Source organism: Apis cerana, linkage group LG13, assembly GCF_029169275.1.
Source record: "Apis cerana isolate GH-2021 linkage group LG13, AcerK_1.0, whole genome shotgun sequence".
Taxonomy (NCBI): domain Eukaryota; kingdom Metazoa; phylum Arthropoda; class Insecta; order Hymenoptera; family Apidae; genus Apis; species Apis cerana.
In genome coordinates, this window is record NC_083864.1 from 9,217,389 (window position 1) to 9,235,390 (window position 18,002).

Here is an 18,002-nt window from a genome sequence, read left to right on the forward strand (position 1 = left end):
ACATAGTATAAAAATCGAGTATCGACGTACTCGAACTTCGAATGATACATTCTCGTTAATAAATCGTAAAGCTTCCACAGACATATCATTTAATCACGATCTCATCAATTATCCGCTAACAACGTCAATTTGTAATAATCATTGTAATAAAAAAAAATATATATATATATCTTCTTTTAACCGTTTACGTAACTTTACCCATTCCATGCGTTCATTTCCTCGATATAACATTAATGTCCCTGCAATCACTATATATTTCTCAATAATTAAATTAAAAATAATTCCATTAATTACCAACGCCATTTATCCTCCTCTTCTCTCAAACAAAACAGCGTGATCGTTTTTTTGACGTGTTAGAATCAATAGTTCCCACAATTAGTCGTGCCACCAATCAAACTACATTGTTCAACATTCATCGTCGAAGGCTTAAAGAGGCCCCGTGGCGGTTGCGCCACGTATCGCGTGTCAAGGAGTTCGTCAATAATTATTCCAATGACAAGAGCCACGCTAACGAACGCAATCAGTGTACGGAATGCCATTGATCGACTCATCGAGCACCGTTGTTTTCGAAGGATGTACGGTCATCGCGAATAAATTCCCTCCTCTTTCTTCACTCTTTATAGAAGCCCTCCTCTCGTGGTCGAAATAATTAATGCCTACAATGATCACAAAATATTCCTCGCTAAACTATAACTTGATTTAAAAAGAAATTTCATGTTACATCGAATATAATCGTTCGATGTTGCAATCACGATTTATAATTTCAAAGACACATCGATTGTGATATACCTATAATTATGCCTACAATGTTCACAAAATATATTCCTGCTTAAAATGATTTAAAAAGAAATTTTATTTAAAATCGAATATAATTACTCAGTGTTGCAATCATGATTTATAATTGTGATACACCTATAATTATGCCTACAATGATCACAAAATATATTCTTCCTTAAAATAATTTAAAAAGAAATTTTATATTACATCGAATATAATTATTCAATGTTACAATCACGATTTATAATTTCAAAGACACATCGATCGTGATACATCTATTACGCTCACTATTTGATAGATTGAATCATCCTCCATTAAATTATCCATCGATCTGTCTGAATAATTATATCCTCTGAAATACATAAATTCATTATTTCAATCACTTAACCTCAAACCGGACCGGTTTGTAACGTTTTGCAAATCCGATTTTTACCAGTTTGCTCAAATTACCATCAAGAATTGCCATCTTTATACAACGTAAGCAACAGGCTTCAATTAAAACGAATGACAAAGTTTCCCGCGTGCATTCGTCAAGAGTGTATCGTTTCTCCGAGTGATGCATTACTGCTCGGCCGGTGCGATCAAACGGGGAAACGGGTTGACCCTCAAAGGCTTGCAACACGGTCACGAACTTGGTCACCCTTTTCCTCGCCTGTATTTCACGTGGCTATCGGTTATCCGTGCATCTGACGCTTGATAGTAATTGATGCCGGTTTAACAGTAATTACGGGAGTAATGTATTGCCGGTCTAAAGAGCAGGCATTCCGTTTTCTTGCAGACGAATGCGAAACGTGCACCGTGGCCAGGCATCGCTTGACTAATGGGTGTCTTTCGTTCGCGGCGCGTTCGATTCGAATCGACCCATTCGTATCCAGCCTTTTGATCCGGGCTTCTGCCACTCGGAACACATGACTCGCGCATATTCGAGGGAAAATGCATTCGAACGCGTGTTTCGGAATTCAACGACTGTTATGTTCTCTTCTGCACGCATCGAGTATGATATTGCGCGATTCCAGGTAAATGGAACGTAAGAAATCAAATGGAAATTTGTTTGGCGGTGAAGGGAGAGTTGATCCAATAGTTTGTAGAATTTCTCATACTTTTTGGAATAATTGATCGATGAAAAGTATGTTTAAACTTACTTTTCTTATTTTTATTTTAACAGTTTGAAATCTAAAAGATCTCCAATGATTCTCTGAATTTGTAAATCGTCAAGTTGTTTCTCTATTTTCCATTTTGTTATATATATGTGTATATAATGATCGCTCTAAAATACGAAATAGGTCGCAAATATCAGCAAAGCAATCGTTTAATCACGAGTATATCTAAAAACGTGACCGATCCTGCCGATTACAGTTTCGTACGGCGATATTGTCGGACTGCTAATTAATCGTGAAGCATGTCGCGGTATGGGAGGAGAGGTGGAGGACATATCGTACGGAGCGACGCTATGGGCCACCCACGACAGGCCCTATCGTCGACAAACATAAATTAACGATTTATCGTATCTGGTCGTTAGGAAGTTCGATTGGCGCGAAATTCGAAGACATTTTCGTGACATCGAGAAGTGTTACCGATAGATGGTAATTAGTTTCCGATTTCAGATTCGTACGAGAGATCAATTTTTGGATCTTTCATTTATTTTTCAAATCAAATCTAATCTAGAGCAAAAGTGCAAAACTTAATTCTCTATCACGAATTCTTAAACGTAACCAAATCTAATTTTCACTTGACGACGTATCCTAAACTTGGCAAAATCCACGTCACGCCCAGACCCGTACGCACAAAGGAGCGAGGCATAAATCAGCGTGCAAGACTAAACGTCCCGCTGAAAGAGGGTCATTTTTCGATTCACCCGCTAGAAAAATTGCTCGAATCCTTCCGTTGCCGCTTCTGACCCGAACAAGGGTCCAAAGGTCGACAGGCGAGGAATGCTGGGCTCCTGATATACCTCGCTAATGAACCTTCCAGTCCTGTCTATCCCGTCTATTTACCGATGGACAGGGAAACACCGACCGAAAGAGGCCCATCCCTGTCTCTCTCCTCCTTTCTTCAACAACCTGTTGCCTTCGTTTTCGACCAACAAAACGTCCTAAAAAAGCAATCGAACGAAGCCAAAGACCAGCCAATGACTTCGAACCATTCTTTCTCTTTTTCCCTTTCCTCGTATATTTTCAACGTATTAAAAATTGAAAATTCTTTTCACAATCCGCAAATCCCTTCTATTTTATTTTTGCAAAATTTGCAAAACACATCGTTTCATTATTCGTTTTCCATTATTCTACTTTCCCAAAATATCTTTGACTTTTGTGATGTCATTAAAAAAAAGAAAGAAAGAAAGAAAGAACACTTCTCTTCTATATTATTAAACAATAATAGAAGAAACGATGGCGATAGAACGGAGAAGAATCTGGAATGATTGTTTATCGCGTAGAAATTTTTCGCGATTGACGAATGAAGAGTCGATAAAAGAGTCTCCTTCGTTGTTCCCATGGGATAAAACTTTAACCCTAGGACCTAGGACGAAGAGAGAAATGACGGCCATCAAGAAAATACCATAAAACGGGCGAGAACGTGGCATTTACGATAATATTTCGATTGCCATTATCGCGTCAGAGGAACGCGAGTATTACGGGATTCGTGGGGCTTGATGTCGCGGAAGAATGCAATCGTGCCGAGTTCACGTAATCTACGTTACAGTCGAGCTGTACTGTTAATTATGCGACCACGTTACATTGTGCACGACTCGCGATCGCTACGTGGTTGCTTGATATTGATTAATTGAGCCGGTGCTGTAGTTGTAGTCCGGATGATTTTTATTTTTCGCCTCATTAATCATTTTATTTATTCAAACTTTTTAGGACAGGCTATCTACAATCATTTGCTTTCCAAATTATTATAAAGCATTTTGGAAATACTTAATCTTAATACTTAATCTTAAATATAGAAATATTAATTTAAAAAGATATAAAGATATTGCCTCGTGAATGGAATAAAAATTTATTTTCGCGCAATTTATTCCGATCTTTAGCGGAGTCAGTCGTATTTCAAACGAAGAAGAAGAAGAAGAAGAAGAAGAAAATCTTAAATCGAGAACTCTAATAACGAAAACCACTTTTCTATTCGATTCTCAATTCTCGCACAAAATCATCTATAAATTTTCAGATATTTATTGCAGAAATATTATCATCAAGCTTTTACCAAGTTGTACACCATTCCAACTATACATTCGATTTTTTCTTTCCCCGTGATAACCATTTACGTCCACGTTAAATCAATCCAACCCCTATCTAAATTAATCTTCCTCGAGCGAAAGGGATACGTGATACCGCACAATATCAAAGTATCAAACTCCCAAGTTTCTCGCCAAGATACCGTGATGAATTTCTGACACCCGAGGCTATCTTTATTGGATACCTCCCTTTAATATCGCAATCAATTTCGAGCCGCACAAAGTGCCTTTTATTGCTCACCTCTAACACCGTCGTAAACAGCCGCGAGAAATATTTTTATTACGTGCATCCGTACTTTTTTTTTAATAAACGCGCGCGATACATCCGCGCATGCGCCGTTGCGCGCGCACGCGTCACGTCCAGGCTGCAACCCGATCAACGCGGATAAAGAGTAGAATTTTTCGTACGAGTACGAGGCGGTACGAGATTCGACGATAAAAATCCCATTAACCATTATTTTTAATTATTTTTAATTGCAAGGACGATCGAGTCGGGAGATAATTGGCAGAGATGCGATCTATTGGCCGAGTAATTCGTAATCAGATATCGGTCGTGAGATAGGCGTGGAATGCGCGGTTCTGACCCAACCCGATCGCTTCGAGCGAACCGATCCGAGGAAATCTTTGTTGGATATTTTTTTTTCTTTTTCTTTTTTTTTTTTCTTTTTTTTTTCGATTTTTTTTCTCTCGTATATTCATACATTCATCAATTAAGAGACAAGATCGCCTCATCGATCCACGTTATCGATCGCCATTTATACGTGTCAATATATGCCTTGTCGTTTCCTACTCGTGCATAAACATCCGACAATGAGAATTGTCGGTGATTGTGCGAGTTGATGGAAATTATAAAGCTTAAGTGTAAAATTGTAGCGCTTATATTTCCAAATGGTGAAAAGATCGAACGTTTGTTTCTTGAAATGCGAATAATTGTAGCGTAAAATAAAAATAATAATATCTGGATTAATTAATGAAAAATAAAGAGGATAAAAGAGGATGACAAAGTTGTTTTTCTAGAAGAAAAATAAAAGAACGAAGAAAACATTAAAGACGATAGTTATATAATTATAATAGATATTTCATGAAGTGACTAATCAAGGTCAGAAGTTCTTGAAGTTTCACTTCAGATACGAATATGTATTATTTCTACGAGCAATATTTAACGTGACGATGCTTTCTAAGAATAGAATCTTTCGTGATCGATTCCATCTGTTTTCTTTCACGATCGATGTGGTAGTGTAATTATAGGAAAAGGATTTAATGGAAATCTTGACATTTGTACAATTATTGAGGCAATCAATTTGCCGTTCAAATACGTTTCAGAAGTGACAACATATGTTCCTATCATTATTTTCGATTATTTTAGAATAATTTTAAACGCGAATATAATCTTTAATATTGCAATAAAATTTGTGAAAAAATAAATAAAATTTGTAAAATAAAAAAACAAACATGTACAAACACAATTATCAATAATTCCAATTAAAAATAAGAAATCAAGATTATCGTTTCTCGATTATATAATGTTGTTATCGAGATATCCTTGTATAAAATCTTTCTAAATAAAGTAATATCATATAGAATGACGAATATTTGCTGACAACCGTTTTATTTATATATCAGGCGATAACAATTATATATACGATAACAATTATTCGGTAAGCGATAATTAACGAGTATTTGTTATTGTATAACATCAATTCACAAAATAATTTTTATATGATGTAATTCTGAAAAAATTCAGAAAGAGAAATGCGAGATTCGAGTGATATCATCGAATCTACTAAAAAATCTTAAACCTCGTCCTATTCTCAAGTCATACGAACACACCACGAACCCTCTCTTTCTTTCTCTCTCTTCCTCTTCCTCTAACCTCCAACCACAACAATTCACGCAACAATTAAAATCGCTGGTTCTCGTAGAAGTAACCTTTCTCAAGCTTTCTCTCTTCGAAGAGAGAAGCTAACGCTCGAGGAAACACGAACGTGGAGGAGGAGGAGATGGAGGAACAGAGGAGTAATAGAGAAGCGGGCCCGATATGGTCATGCTTTCTCGATGCAAATGAGAGAACCGAGAAGAGCATTGCCTCAGAGGTAGGCGAATGAAAGCTCGAGCAATTAAATTCTCATTGGAAACCAGACACGTGTTACCGCGTGTCTGACGCGGTGGTCATGGGTGATCGCGACCTCGAGATCGACGATATCGTGCATTACGCGACAAATCGGTGGCCCTGCTTCCTGCCACGTTAACGAGAGATTCATTGATTATACTATTACTATATTTATACATATATACATATATACGCCATCGGTTATTGTCTGTATCAATTTCCTAGATTTGGAGAAATCTTCCAACTTCGTACTTCGTCCGGCCAACAGACATATTTTAATCTCGAAACGACTTCGCTTTCTAAAAATCCCTTCGATGATTCCAAACTTTCTCCAAATTCCATTGACCCAATTTACCGAAGGTGTTTCGAATACCGGTGATTCTACTCTTCTCCCAAATTCTCTTAAAACTTCGTTAATTTTATCTACATTTTATTGAATATTGATGATTCTACCTTTCTAAAAGTCTGATCATTTTTTTCTCTTTTTTTCTTTTTTCTTTTTTTTTTTAAGTCAAACTTACCTCGAACCCAACTCTCCTCGGCCAAATCTCCTTTTCCAAACACCTCGAACGACAACAATACACAACGATCCCAAACGCCTTCAAACACGCTTTTCGAACCGATCTCGACAACCCACCCACCTTCCGCGAAACACCTCGTTGACAAACCCGACCAAACCCATGTAACTTCCCCCTTCAATTCCATCGCCGACAATTCCATTCCATCATTCGAGGCTCTTCCGTCGAAACCTCCGTCGCCCCTTAACGGCACCCGTCCATCGTTCCTGCGCTAAACGAAATAATTACCAGCGTCGCGGGTATCGACGTCGGGGCCCGCGTTTCGCGTATCACGACCGGTCTTCGCGTAGCCGCGTGTCGTTTAAAGGAATTATCACGACGTCCGCCCGACGTGGACGATTAATCTTCGCCACGGTGCGAAGCAGGGGCCTTTTCGTCGTGCGAGTTGCCTTCTCTCTCGAGAGAGAGGAGCTCGCGGCAACGCGGGAGGAGGCTGCCGATCGAGAGAAGAAGGAGGAGGAGGAGGAGGAGGAAGGTTTTCGCCTCGCTTATCTCGTCACGACGATCTGCCGACAGATACACCGCGCGCCTTGACACGTAACAATGCATGCATGAATTAATAGCGACCGCTGCCGTGCTCGTACTTCTCTTCGCTTACAGCCAGATTTACATCTTTATCGCGGGGCTGGGAGGTGTCGTTCAAGCACCGCTCAAGTCGAACCCTCCTCCCCTCCCTTCCGCCCCCCTTCTTCTTCTTCTCGTTCGTTCTGCAACGAGGAACGGAGTTGAGCGCCTCGATTCGCTCTTCGTCGTTTTGTCCCCCTCCCCCTCCCCTTTACCCCCTTTTTTCTTCTTCTCGCTCTCGCTTCGCTTTTGTTTTTGTTTCTTTTGCTCTTCCTCTCTCTCTTTTTCACTCTTACTCTCACTCTTTCTCTGTTTTAGTTCGATGCTTCGCGGCGCACGGTTTTTCACGCGCCGCTTGTAACTCGAGCGGGGATTTATTGCGCTTGATCGAGCTCTGGGAGACTCGTGACGCGAACGCGAGAAGGACTTCCGAGAGGGATTCTTAGAGATCGTTGCGAAAAGGCAACGAGGAGGGCGTACGTGGTTTTAAATACCTGTGAGCGATTGTTCGATTGTCAAGGGATCGTGATGAAGATGGAGATGGTAAGGGTGAAATTGTTTCAGTTTCTTCTTTTCTAATTGTCCAATATATTCTCGTTTTACATTAAAATATAAAAATTGGATAATTATTCGTGAGATTAAGGATTGAATTTTCTATAATCTAACGATATTGATAAAAATTGTACTATTTCATTCTTGTCTTTTATTCTCTATAATATGAAATTTGTATAATTAATTAGAATTTATTATTTATATTCTCGATAGTTATATATATTCTCAATTTAATAATTGTTCGTTTCAAGAAGGATCGATGAAATATTTCAATCTAATCGAAAACGTAATAGTAATAATTATCGCAATGTTTTATAAAATAAGGCTATCCTATTATTTCATTTTTGTCTTTTATTCTCTATAATATTTTATATTTGTATAATTATTGGAATTTATTATCTAAGTCATCGATAGCACGATTTAATAATTCCTTTCAAAAAAAATCGATAAAACAAATATTCGTATCTAATTAATAATTAAAATAAAGTTTTGTAAAATAAAGTCTATCATATTATTTCGCTTCTGTTTTTCCTTCTCTATTTCCTCGCGTAAAATAAAGGTTCTTAAGACGAGATACGTGAAGGTTTTTCTAATCTCGATCTCGCAACCGGATAAAAGTCTCCTTCTCTCTTTTTTTCTATTCCACTGTATTTCTATTTAACAATCACTTTACCCTTCGAAGGTAATTGAAATTATTAATTCATATAATAATAATTGAATCAGCAAACAATATTTTGTTTATCTATCGAGGATCGTAAGATATCGATGCAACGATAGGAAAATTATTAAGTAGAATTGATTAAGTAGAATCGTATTGAATATTATAATCAATGTTTCATTATTGTGAGAATGATGGTGTAAAAAAATCAATCTAGTGATTCTATCTCCATGATTATTTATTTTTACAGTTAATTAATCATTTATAAATCCGTTATGTTGATTTACAATTCCATAAAAGTAGATAATACAATAGTAGATTTTTTCTGCACTTTGATAGCAGAAATTTCGATTAATATTTTGTTATCATTATAATTTTGTCATCAAATGAATGGAAATGTGAATTTGAAAGATTGATTTCAAAGATTTTTTCGCAAAACATTTAAAACGTAATTTTCATTACTTCTTACTCATACTTTTCTGCATACTTTTTCTTACTCTTGGAACTAACAATGGCTGTGGTATTTCTTGTTCTCTCATATCTTTTGAAGGTCAGTACAACTTTCTCAGAATCATTTCTCTGAACCCACTGTGAATCTTCACGGACTAAGATATTCCACGAGTTATTAGACATAATTGCAATCTCGAGAATTCTTCCATGCGGAACAGAAACGGAGAGAAAAATGCCAGTAAGAAGGACAACGTAGAAATTATCGTAAAACTTCCATTTCTATTGATTTTTTTTTAAACCGCAAAGTTTCTTAACAATCTAATTTCAAAATATTAACAAAAAATTATAACAATTAAAAATAACGATAAAACGAATTATCATTTTTATTAAATCAATGGTCACGTGTTTGCCTCAATCTTCTAACATCATATCTATCCAAATTCATATTATACTGCTGCTATAAATAATAAAAATTTTGAAACGAGAAACGAAAAGGTTCAAAGTATCCTGTAAATTCGATATGATATTACAAATTCGTAAGGGTAATCCGTTTCTAAACAAGGCTCGAAGCCATAGAATGCACGGTAAAACACGATATTAATGATACGTTCGCGTGATAAAAATTAGCCACGGTAATTGGCTCGTATCATGGATGTAGCAATTAGCCGTGGATCGAACACGTCAAATTTTATAGAACGACTATATAAAGCTCTACGGATAGTAGCCAACTGGATGAATTTTGAGCGAGCCCATTAACGAGATACCGATCACCCTGTTACGTGTCGCTATCTAATTACAACGTTACCAAGACAGCCACTGGTCACGAGTTTCGCTTCATCGTATATCGCGCATGGGGAATTTTTTTGCTCTCCTACGATTTTCCATCGTTTTAATTGACATCCTGATTTCACGCTGCCCTCTTATCTATCGATGGTAAAATATATGGCTCGATTATTATTATTATTGTTGTTATTATTATTATTATTCCGCCTGTAACTTTCTGTTCTTCGTTTCAATTTAGAGGATAGAAATTTAGGGGAGATTTCTCTATTCGGTATGAAAAAGAAAAATTTCATCGAATTCAAAATCGAGATCGAGTTGAAAAATAACGTAGAAAGTTCTGATTTGAAATTTTTTCGAGAAGAATTTCAATAACTTTTGAAAAATTAAATTATATATTTTATTATTACAAATTTTTAATTTATAATAACACATTCGAAAAAAAAATTGAAATTATTTTCTTTGTCTTGGAAAATTCTTTTAATATATATATATATATATATATATATATATCTAAGTGTGATAATAAAATAATGATTGTTATTCTTAAATTAAGAATAGTGGAAGCTAATGCAACTTGAAAGGTTAAAGCTTTCATAAATTCTTCGTTTCTTTAGACGTTCTGATTTTTCTGCCATTTCTCTATCCGACCTCTAACCAAAGTGTGAGAATTCCTCGAGGTCTTTAAATATTACTGTACAAGATGCAACAACACGAAAAGCTACTCTGTTAATATATATATTCTGTCAATTTTAATGCATATCTACCTTTCGAAGAAATCCCGGCAAACGATCAAACGCAGCCATATATTTTTTTCAGAAATAGAATGGATAGTATCCAGAAATTCTGCTTACCTGTAACAGATAGAAAACGAATGTAACAAATATGATTAGAAGCAAGAATTTTTTTTAATATAATTTCATCGATCAATTTTTATGGAATATTTTTAACTCGATAAAAATAAAAATATATTTCATATACATTCCATATACTTAATATATATGTAATCATTTAAAAACATTTCAATTTAAAAAAATTTCAATTTTTTTAAACTGAATTTAAAAATTTCAATCAAAATTATTTAATTCGATTTAAAAATAATATAAAAAAATATATAATGTAATATTTAATATAAAAATAGTATAAAAATTTAATTTAAAAATTTTTCAAAGCATAATTTTCACAATACTCGAAGTATATATATATATATAAAGTAATAGTTAGAACAAAGAGAGAAGAACAGCGTGCAATTGAACTTTCCACTTAACTGAAATTTAAGAGTAAACCTTTTTACAAAACTACGTCGTAAAATGTCCGCGCAAAGAAATCCAGGAAACGCGCATTTTGCCAGTACGTTTTTACCAGAAATTATTTACAAAGTAACGATCAGTCCCGGTAATAACAATGAATTAACCGGAGATCAACGGTTTATAAAACGAAGCCTCGTAAATCTTTGCTCACGATCAGCTTGTCGATTCTCCACTAATAAAAGGAAAGGATGGAATAGAAAAGACGCTGAGGGAGGAGATTACTCGAGTATAACTGCCTACGATTTGACCTCGCTATTACGCTTCTACAGATTCATTCAGGGAAATTTTACGAGATCGTTGCTCATTGATCATACTTTCTCGTAAATAAAAATTCTAGGTTATTACTTCAATAAAATTGAATTTTATGCCATTACGCATTTCACTCGTTATATAAAAACATATCAAGAAAGATTAAGAGAAGACATCTTTAAAGGATCAAAATGAAAAATTTATTGAGTTTTATTGAACGATTAAATTTATTGAGCGATTTGCTTTTAAATGGAGAATGAGTGCTTTTAAATGGAAATGTAAATTTCAATTGCTCGTAGCTTGATAAACAAAACCTCAATCCACATTTTCATAGACGAAACCCTATCCTCGTTTAGTTCGAATGACAAATAAAACGTTTGAGAAAATATACACAGGCTATTCTTCTTCTTTTTTTCTCTTCTTTCCAAAATGAACTTTACCCATCTTCTTCGAGCTCTTATTTTTTTTTCTCAAATATTCAAACATAAGAATGCTCGGTATACAAAGTAGCAAAAAATAGTATATACGAATAGCAAGCAACTCACACAATCATAAATTCAATTATTTAATAACAGTAAGCAGCAAATGGAACTACCTTGTAATGTCTTGAAGAACGTGCTTCGCATACTAATTACCAAAGCTTCTCCAAGATTTTGTGCTACAAGTGCACATGGTAACAGGGGATTTCATTCAGGAAATGCTGCTGCTACTAATACGGAATGCTAATTAGATTCCGGGCGTTGATAGCCTCTGGCATGCCTAACGATATCTTTCTTTCCTTGTCCCATCTTTTCCCCCTCCCTCCCCACCTCCCTCCTTTTTTAATTAACAAACTCCTCCAAGGCCCGCCGAGGTGAAACGTCAGGCGTACACACCGTTGGCGCAATTTGACTTCGAACGGTTTTACACGCGTCGTGTGTTTCGACGGTCGGCGAAGATTTATGGAGTAACGGGGCGTTTTAGTATCGAACTTGGTATATCCATCCCACCACACCATACCGTACCGATAGGATTGCCGATAGAAAGTCGCCGATTCAAAGGTTACAACCTTAGACGCTTAGACTTCACTCGGTCAAACGTGCGCCATATTATTCACGAGGCCTGTAATTGGCGACTGCGTGACCGTTTGCATTAAATTACCCGCCGATAAATTGAATCGGTCGCGTAGTGGCGGGCTCTATCGCCCGCCCGTGGCCGAGGTGGTTGATGGTTCACAATATGCCGGGGCGGAGTTATGTTATCGGGAAGGGCAATTGATCTCGAACCGACATGACTGGCGAATTAAGCGGCGCTCTCGTCCGCTTTGAGTTTCGCCTTTGTCTCGCGGAAAGTGGATCGCGTAAAAGCCGCCCGTAATTTATTTCGAATGAATTTAATTCTCTGGAACTGGAACTGGAATGGAGAAATAATGTAAAATAACGTGATATGTAAATCGACATATGTATTTCGACATATTTGGAAAATCTATGTTTCAAATCGAGGATACAATTTTTCGAAGGAAATCCCGATCGGGGGAGGAGGGATTTAAACGGCACTTTACCGTTTCGTACAAATTTACATCCGTTCCTTCGTGTTCCAACACGAATAGGAATGAATTCCGATCAGGGAATGGTGCTCTCGGCCGGTCGAGAGCACATCGGCAACAACCCACATCGTTTCTTAACCCTGGTGCCTCTAGCCCATTCATAGACACCCCACCAGTTGCAGAAACACCGAGAACTCGACGGCCGCGGCCATTCCACGAAACGATCCACGTTTCTAAAACTCTTCTTCCCCGAGAGAGTCCAGGAATCGCGCGGCAAAAAAAAAAAAAAAGAAGAACCGCCGCGCGCCACGGCTTTATCATATAACTCGTTACCAACACGCACGTGTATAATATATACCAAGAAAGAGGCACGTTTCCATTCTATGTGGTAGAAGGATTCATGGGCCAAACGTTGACACGAATGACGACTCGTACGACGGTCACGTGGGCAGGACACAATGCAGGGTGCGGCCTCACCTCTGACACGTCGGGGTCTCGACCTATTCCCGTGTACCACGGGCCAAGGTGTAGCATTGTGCGAGGGGAGGGGAGGAGGGGAGCTCTCTCTCTCTCTCAATGTGGTACCACAGCCCACGTGCAACGCCAACACGCGACGCGAACCTCCGAGGTGAGTCTTCTTTGGAATTTCACCGCTCCGGGAATACGGAGACGGCCAGGTAAAAGCCTCTCGTGTCACGAGGTTGGCGCACACTCTCTGTGTAGGGTACTGTGTGTAACTGGATTCGACGAAACGGAAGAATCAGGGATCGCGGAGGAACGGCCGACTTTCTATGGGTGTAAAAGGTGATCGTGTTTGGCGAGGGATGAAAGGCGAGGCTTGGACACAGTGGACAGAGGGGAGAAAGGGGGGTTCGGGTTTTTAACCTGTCCGCTGATTTATGTATCTTATTTAAGCTCTTCTTTCGCGAATGACGATGATTATTTCGTTGCTGCATTTCGATTTTTCTTTTTCTTCCTTTTTCATTTTTATGACGTAACGGTATAAACAATTTAGTATAATAGTTTAATCTGCGTGCGATAAGAATGACAAAAGTGTACACGATACGGTGGAAGCATAACGGTGAATATAATTTATTGGATGAATTGTTGTAACGTGTCGTGACGTGAAATATCCTTCGTCGAATTTTCTGTAAATTCTCGTGGCACCGCCACGTCGAACGTAAACATTGCTCATATCGCGAAATCTGTATCTTTATCTACACCATTCATAAAGTAAACTCCCTTCTTCGACTATCCTAACCTCAAATCAAGAGGAACACGGATCCACCCACAATGCACCAATGATGCATCAAGAAAGTTATCCGAATTCATTTTTATTTAAGTGAAACATCGCCAAAAACAACGCTTCGATTTAACTATTATTCGATTTAACTCTCGACGTGTTGTATTATCCGATATAGATTTCTTATCACGTGTTCAAGTTTGAAAATATTTATATTATGATTTTTATCATAATTCAACGTGTTATCGATATAATGAAATTAAACTAAAAATAAAACTGATAATTCTAATAACTTTCATACTTTAGACCTTAAACCTTCTTTAATCATATCGCGCATCGATCGCACAAAAACCTAACCTATTACCGATTCTCGAAAATTCCAATATTTCACTTTCTCCAACCATTCAATCTAGTCTCAAAGATTATTAAAAATTTCGAAAATTCTTGAACTCTAAAAATTCAAATTTCCAAAATTTAAAAAACCTCTTATAAATAACATTTACAAGTAGAACATTATAATAACATTATAACTCGCTTTCAAAATGAAAAAAACAATTTCTAAGCCGATGCACACATGACGGAGATCAACTCAAGCCGTTCGAAGCTGAAATTTATCTCTTCTGTTGCGAACTTGAAGGAGGATCCTTTCTTGCCGATTACCATCGGCCAAACGTCCTAACGGATTATCACGAAACATGGAGGATTATTGGACGGTGGGGAGGCACAGTTTCCAGAGGAAAAGTGGCAGCATCTCGATTATCTGGCGCGATACACCATATGGGCCGGCTCGACATCTTTCTTCCTCCGCTTCCTCTTCACCTTCACCTCGAGCCACGTCTTTTCGCGGAGGTTAATGCGGCCGAATGCCGGTGTCCACGCGAGCCCCCGCGTGCCCGTGAAACGCCCACGGCATCTCATATCTTACGGATGAAGACATTTACGACAATCCTCGCACGGGCCACCCCACCCACACCTTCTTTCCCGTCCCGTGGACAAAGACCTATGATGTCACTCTTCCTCCGCGTCCTCCCCCTTCCTTTCTTCCTTATTCCTCCCTTATCCTTTCCTTACTTTATTCGAGGGAACTTTGTCGTCTTTTCTTTTTTTTTTCGATTTCGAACGAGAGGGTCGTATCGAAGTTTGCTCTCTTTCTTCAGAGGGGGAAGAAAGGAATTTTCGGTATCGTCGAGTTTGGAACGAATCGAAACGAACGATCGTTATTCCGTTATGCTTATTCAGGTAGGATATACCATTTTTTCGTTCCGTTTGGTTCTTTTAGAATTTCAATCTCGAAGAGATATAATAAAAAAGGGGAAAAAGATGAGGAGAAAGAGAATGCAGTAAAGATGATACGAAGATATGACGAAGAAAAATGAAGATCTAATGAATCTTTCTTCAAAATTCTAGAAAACAAAAACAAGAGAATAAAGAGTGTTCTAATGAATATTCTTCTTCCTAGTTTCGAAAATCCTGGCATGAATTTACGAAATTTAGCAGGCATTTCAGAAAAATTGCTCAAGAGGAAGTGAACGTGGAATCGAAATTAAGATAACAATGAGAGGAAACTCGTGTTCGTGCTCGTATTTTTATCGTTCCATCGGCATAGAGGCCGATAACAAGAAAAGAAAGCAGCTTTGAATTTTGCGAGATGAACGTGCTCCATGGACGTTACTTTCACTGGGTATGCAGCACAATAAGTAATAAATGCCATGCACATAATGAAACAGATAATGTATCAAAAGCTGATCAACGATTCTGACGCAAGCCGCCTTTTTCGGGAATCGTAAAAATATGAAGTACTCCTCGCCTAGCTTTCTAATATGTTAATAACGAGCCGAGCGTCACGACGCTGGTATTAACCGTTTCACGATCGAATAATGAAGTCTTGACTCTCATCGAATTAAAATACGCGATTTTATAAGTCTTAAGTATTTATCATAATTCGTTTGATGTCCGGATTATGATCATCTTCTTAATAACTTCCCTGTTTTATTTTATTTTATTTATCATCGAAGCTAATCCTGCTAATCATCGAAATCGATGATGATTCTGAAATGAACGAAATGTAAAACGATTGGCGTTTCAAAGAAATAATTAATCAATTTGTAAATTTGTTTCGATGACTGTGATATAAATTGTATCTTAAACTTTCATCTTCATCTTAATGATAAAACAAATCTCCAAAAACGAACGAATCCAATCAAAAAAAAAACCTTGAACCGATATAATTCCTAACCTAAAATTTGGAAGAAAAGGAAAAAGCCACAACTTGACAAGAGAACAATCTGTAGCCACGAAATTCCGCATGTGATCGAAACAAGAGAAACAAGGTGGCCAGTAAGAGGAAACAATGTCGCTAGAATGTACGCCTCGACCCCGAAGAACTCGACTCGGGATCTCGTTCACACGGCGCAACCTTGCAAGCTCGCGGTCGAGGGATTTGCATTTTACAAAAAGGAACCGACCGGGTATTCTATTCGGTTGGCAACGGTTGTTAGAATAAGCGAGCATCGTGGTCTATGAGAGGACTGGTCCAGAGCGCGTGTTCACGGAGGAGGCTCGTGTGCTCGCTCTTCTCCTCCAGGATCGGAGGAGAGACGTTACTTATTTACGCAGGCTGCATTGTGGGGAACAATTGCGTAGGCCAACTCCATTAAATCTTTGACCTTTGTGTAATTACGCCTAGAGGTCGGCTAGGTCGACCTCTTGGCTGACAAGTCGAAAGAAAATGAACGCGTGACTCGCTTTTTTTTTTCTTCATCCCAAATGAACGAAGGCGGACAATGGCTATCCTCGGTTTAATGAATGATTCAAAGATTCTTCGGGATGGTGAGGTGTTATTAGTTTTTCGTTCGATATTTTAAGTTAATATCTTTTGGAAGGACTATTATTGGAGAAATTGTGTAATAAATATAGTTTTTTGATTCAGTTTATAGTTGATCTATTAAGTGATTTCAGAATATTTTTAAATATTTTTAAATCTAATTAAAATATTTGTAAATAAACGTTGTTAATCTATTAGTAATTTATTAAAATTGTTATGTAAATACTTTTTCAAACATAAATTATTGTGAAAATTTTAAAGGTTAAATGTGTAAATATGTTTGATAATTTCTTCAACTTACGTGTGATACAATATTACTTGAAATTTTTAATTTTCATCAATTATTACCCCATTTAAATTATTACCCATTTCTATCTTTATTTTTCTGTTCAGATGTAACCAATAAAAACATTTATAACCTTTCAACGCAAAAGTGTTGCAAGCGATAGATCAGATCAATCAGAACCATTAAGTAAGTTTTCTAACTGCATTTCACATGAAGTAATCAATATCTCAAGTATGTGTAATATTTCATAATTATGGAAAATGACATACACCAACATATGCAAAAAATAAAATAATTATTGGCAATTCATTACTTTTAAATTCATACTTCTAAATTTTCTTTAAAATCCAAAACTTTCTCATTCACAATCACGACATACAAAAAACACAATAAGAACAAATTTCATACCCATTTCACTCCTTCACGCCATCTATCCAGATTAAACGAACGACACTCAACGAGAAAACTATCTGAATTTCCCCAACGAATTGTGGCAATCCACACGCCCACTCACCAGCGCCATCATCGTCCATTTTAATAACGATATCGGCCTAGGGGAAAAAATTCCACGGAGAAGGAGAACACGAAAGGGCAAAGGCGAATCCTTTCCTTCCTTCCACTACCTCGAACTAAGCAAAATCAGGTATAGAGGCACACGGTTGGCTATTCAGTGGATATGCAATGGAGCGCGGATTAGGCCGTTTCATGGAACGTGCTCGAGCGTTGCTTCTCTCGCAGCACGTCGCAAAAGTCAGAGGTGACGTGTCACCGAAGGTGACGACTATTCCACGCCGATGTGTGTTGTGCAACAATGGCACAAGTAACGGCTGCCGTTGCACGCGAATCGACGACCCAACGATCTCG

The 18,002-nt window shown here is 37.5% G+C and overlaps 1 protein-coding gene across 5 annotated transcripts in view; it reads right to left on the minus strand.

The window, feature by feature from the left end:
• LOC108003973 (uncharacterized) overlaps positions 1–18,002 on the minus strand; it is a 272,622-nt gene that overhangs the window by 103,790 nt on the left and 150,830 nt on the right. Inside the window, exon 1 of one of the 5 annotated variants that reach the window (XM_062084091.1) lies at positions 6,641–7,316. The exons of the other annotated variants lie outside the window; for them this stretch is intronic. Coding sequence (XP_061940075.1) covers positions 6,641–6,839 — 199 coding nt within the window. The 5' untranslated portion in view covers positions 6,840–7,316. Of the gene's footprint in view, positions 1–6,640; positions 7,317–18,002 lie in introns of those variants that run through there. 5 annotated transcript variants of the gene reach the window in all.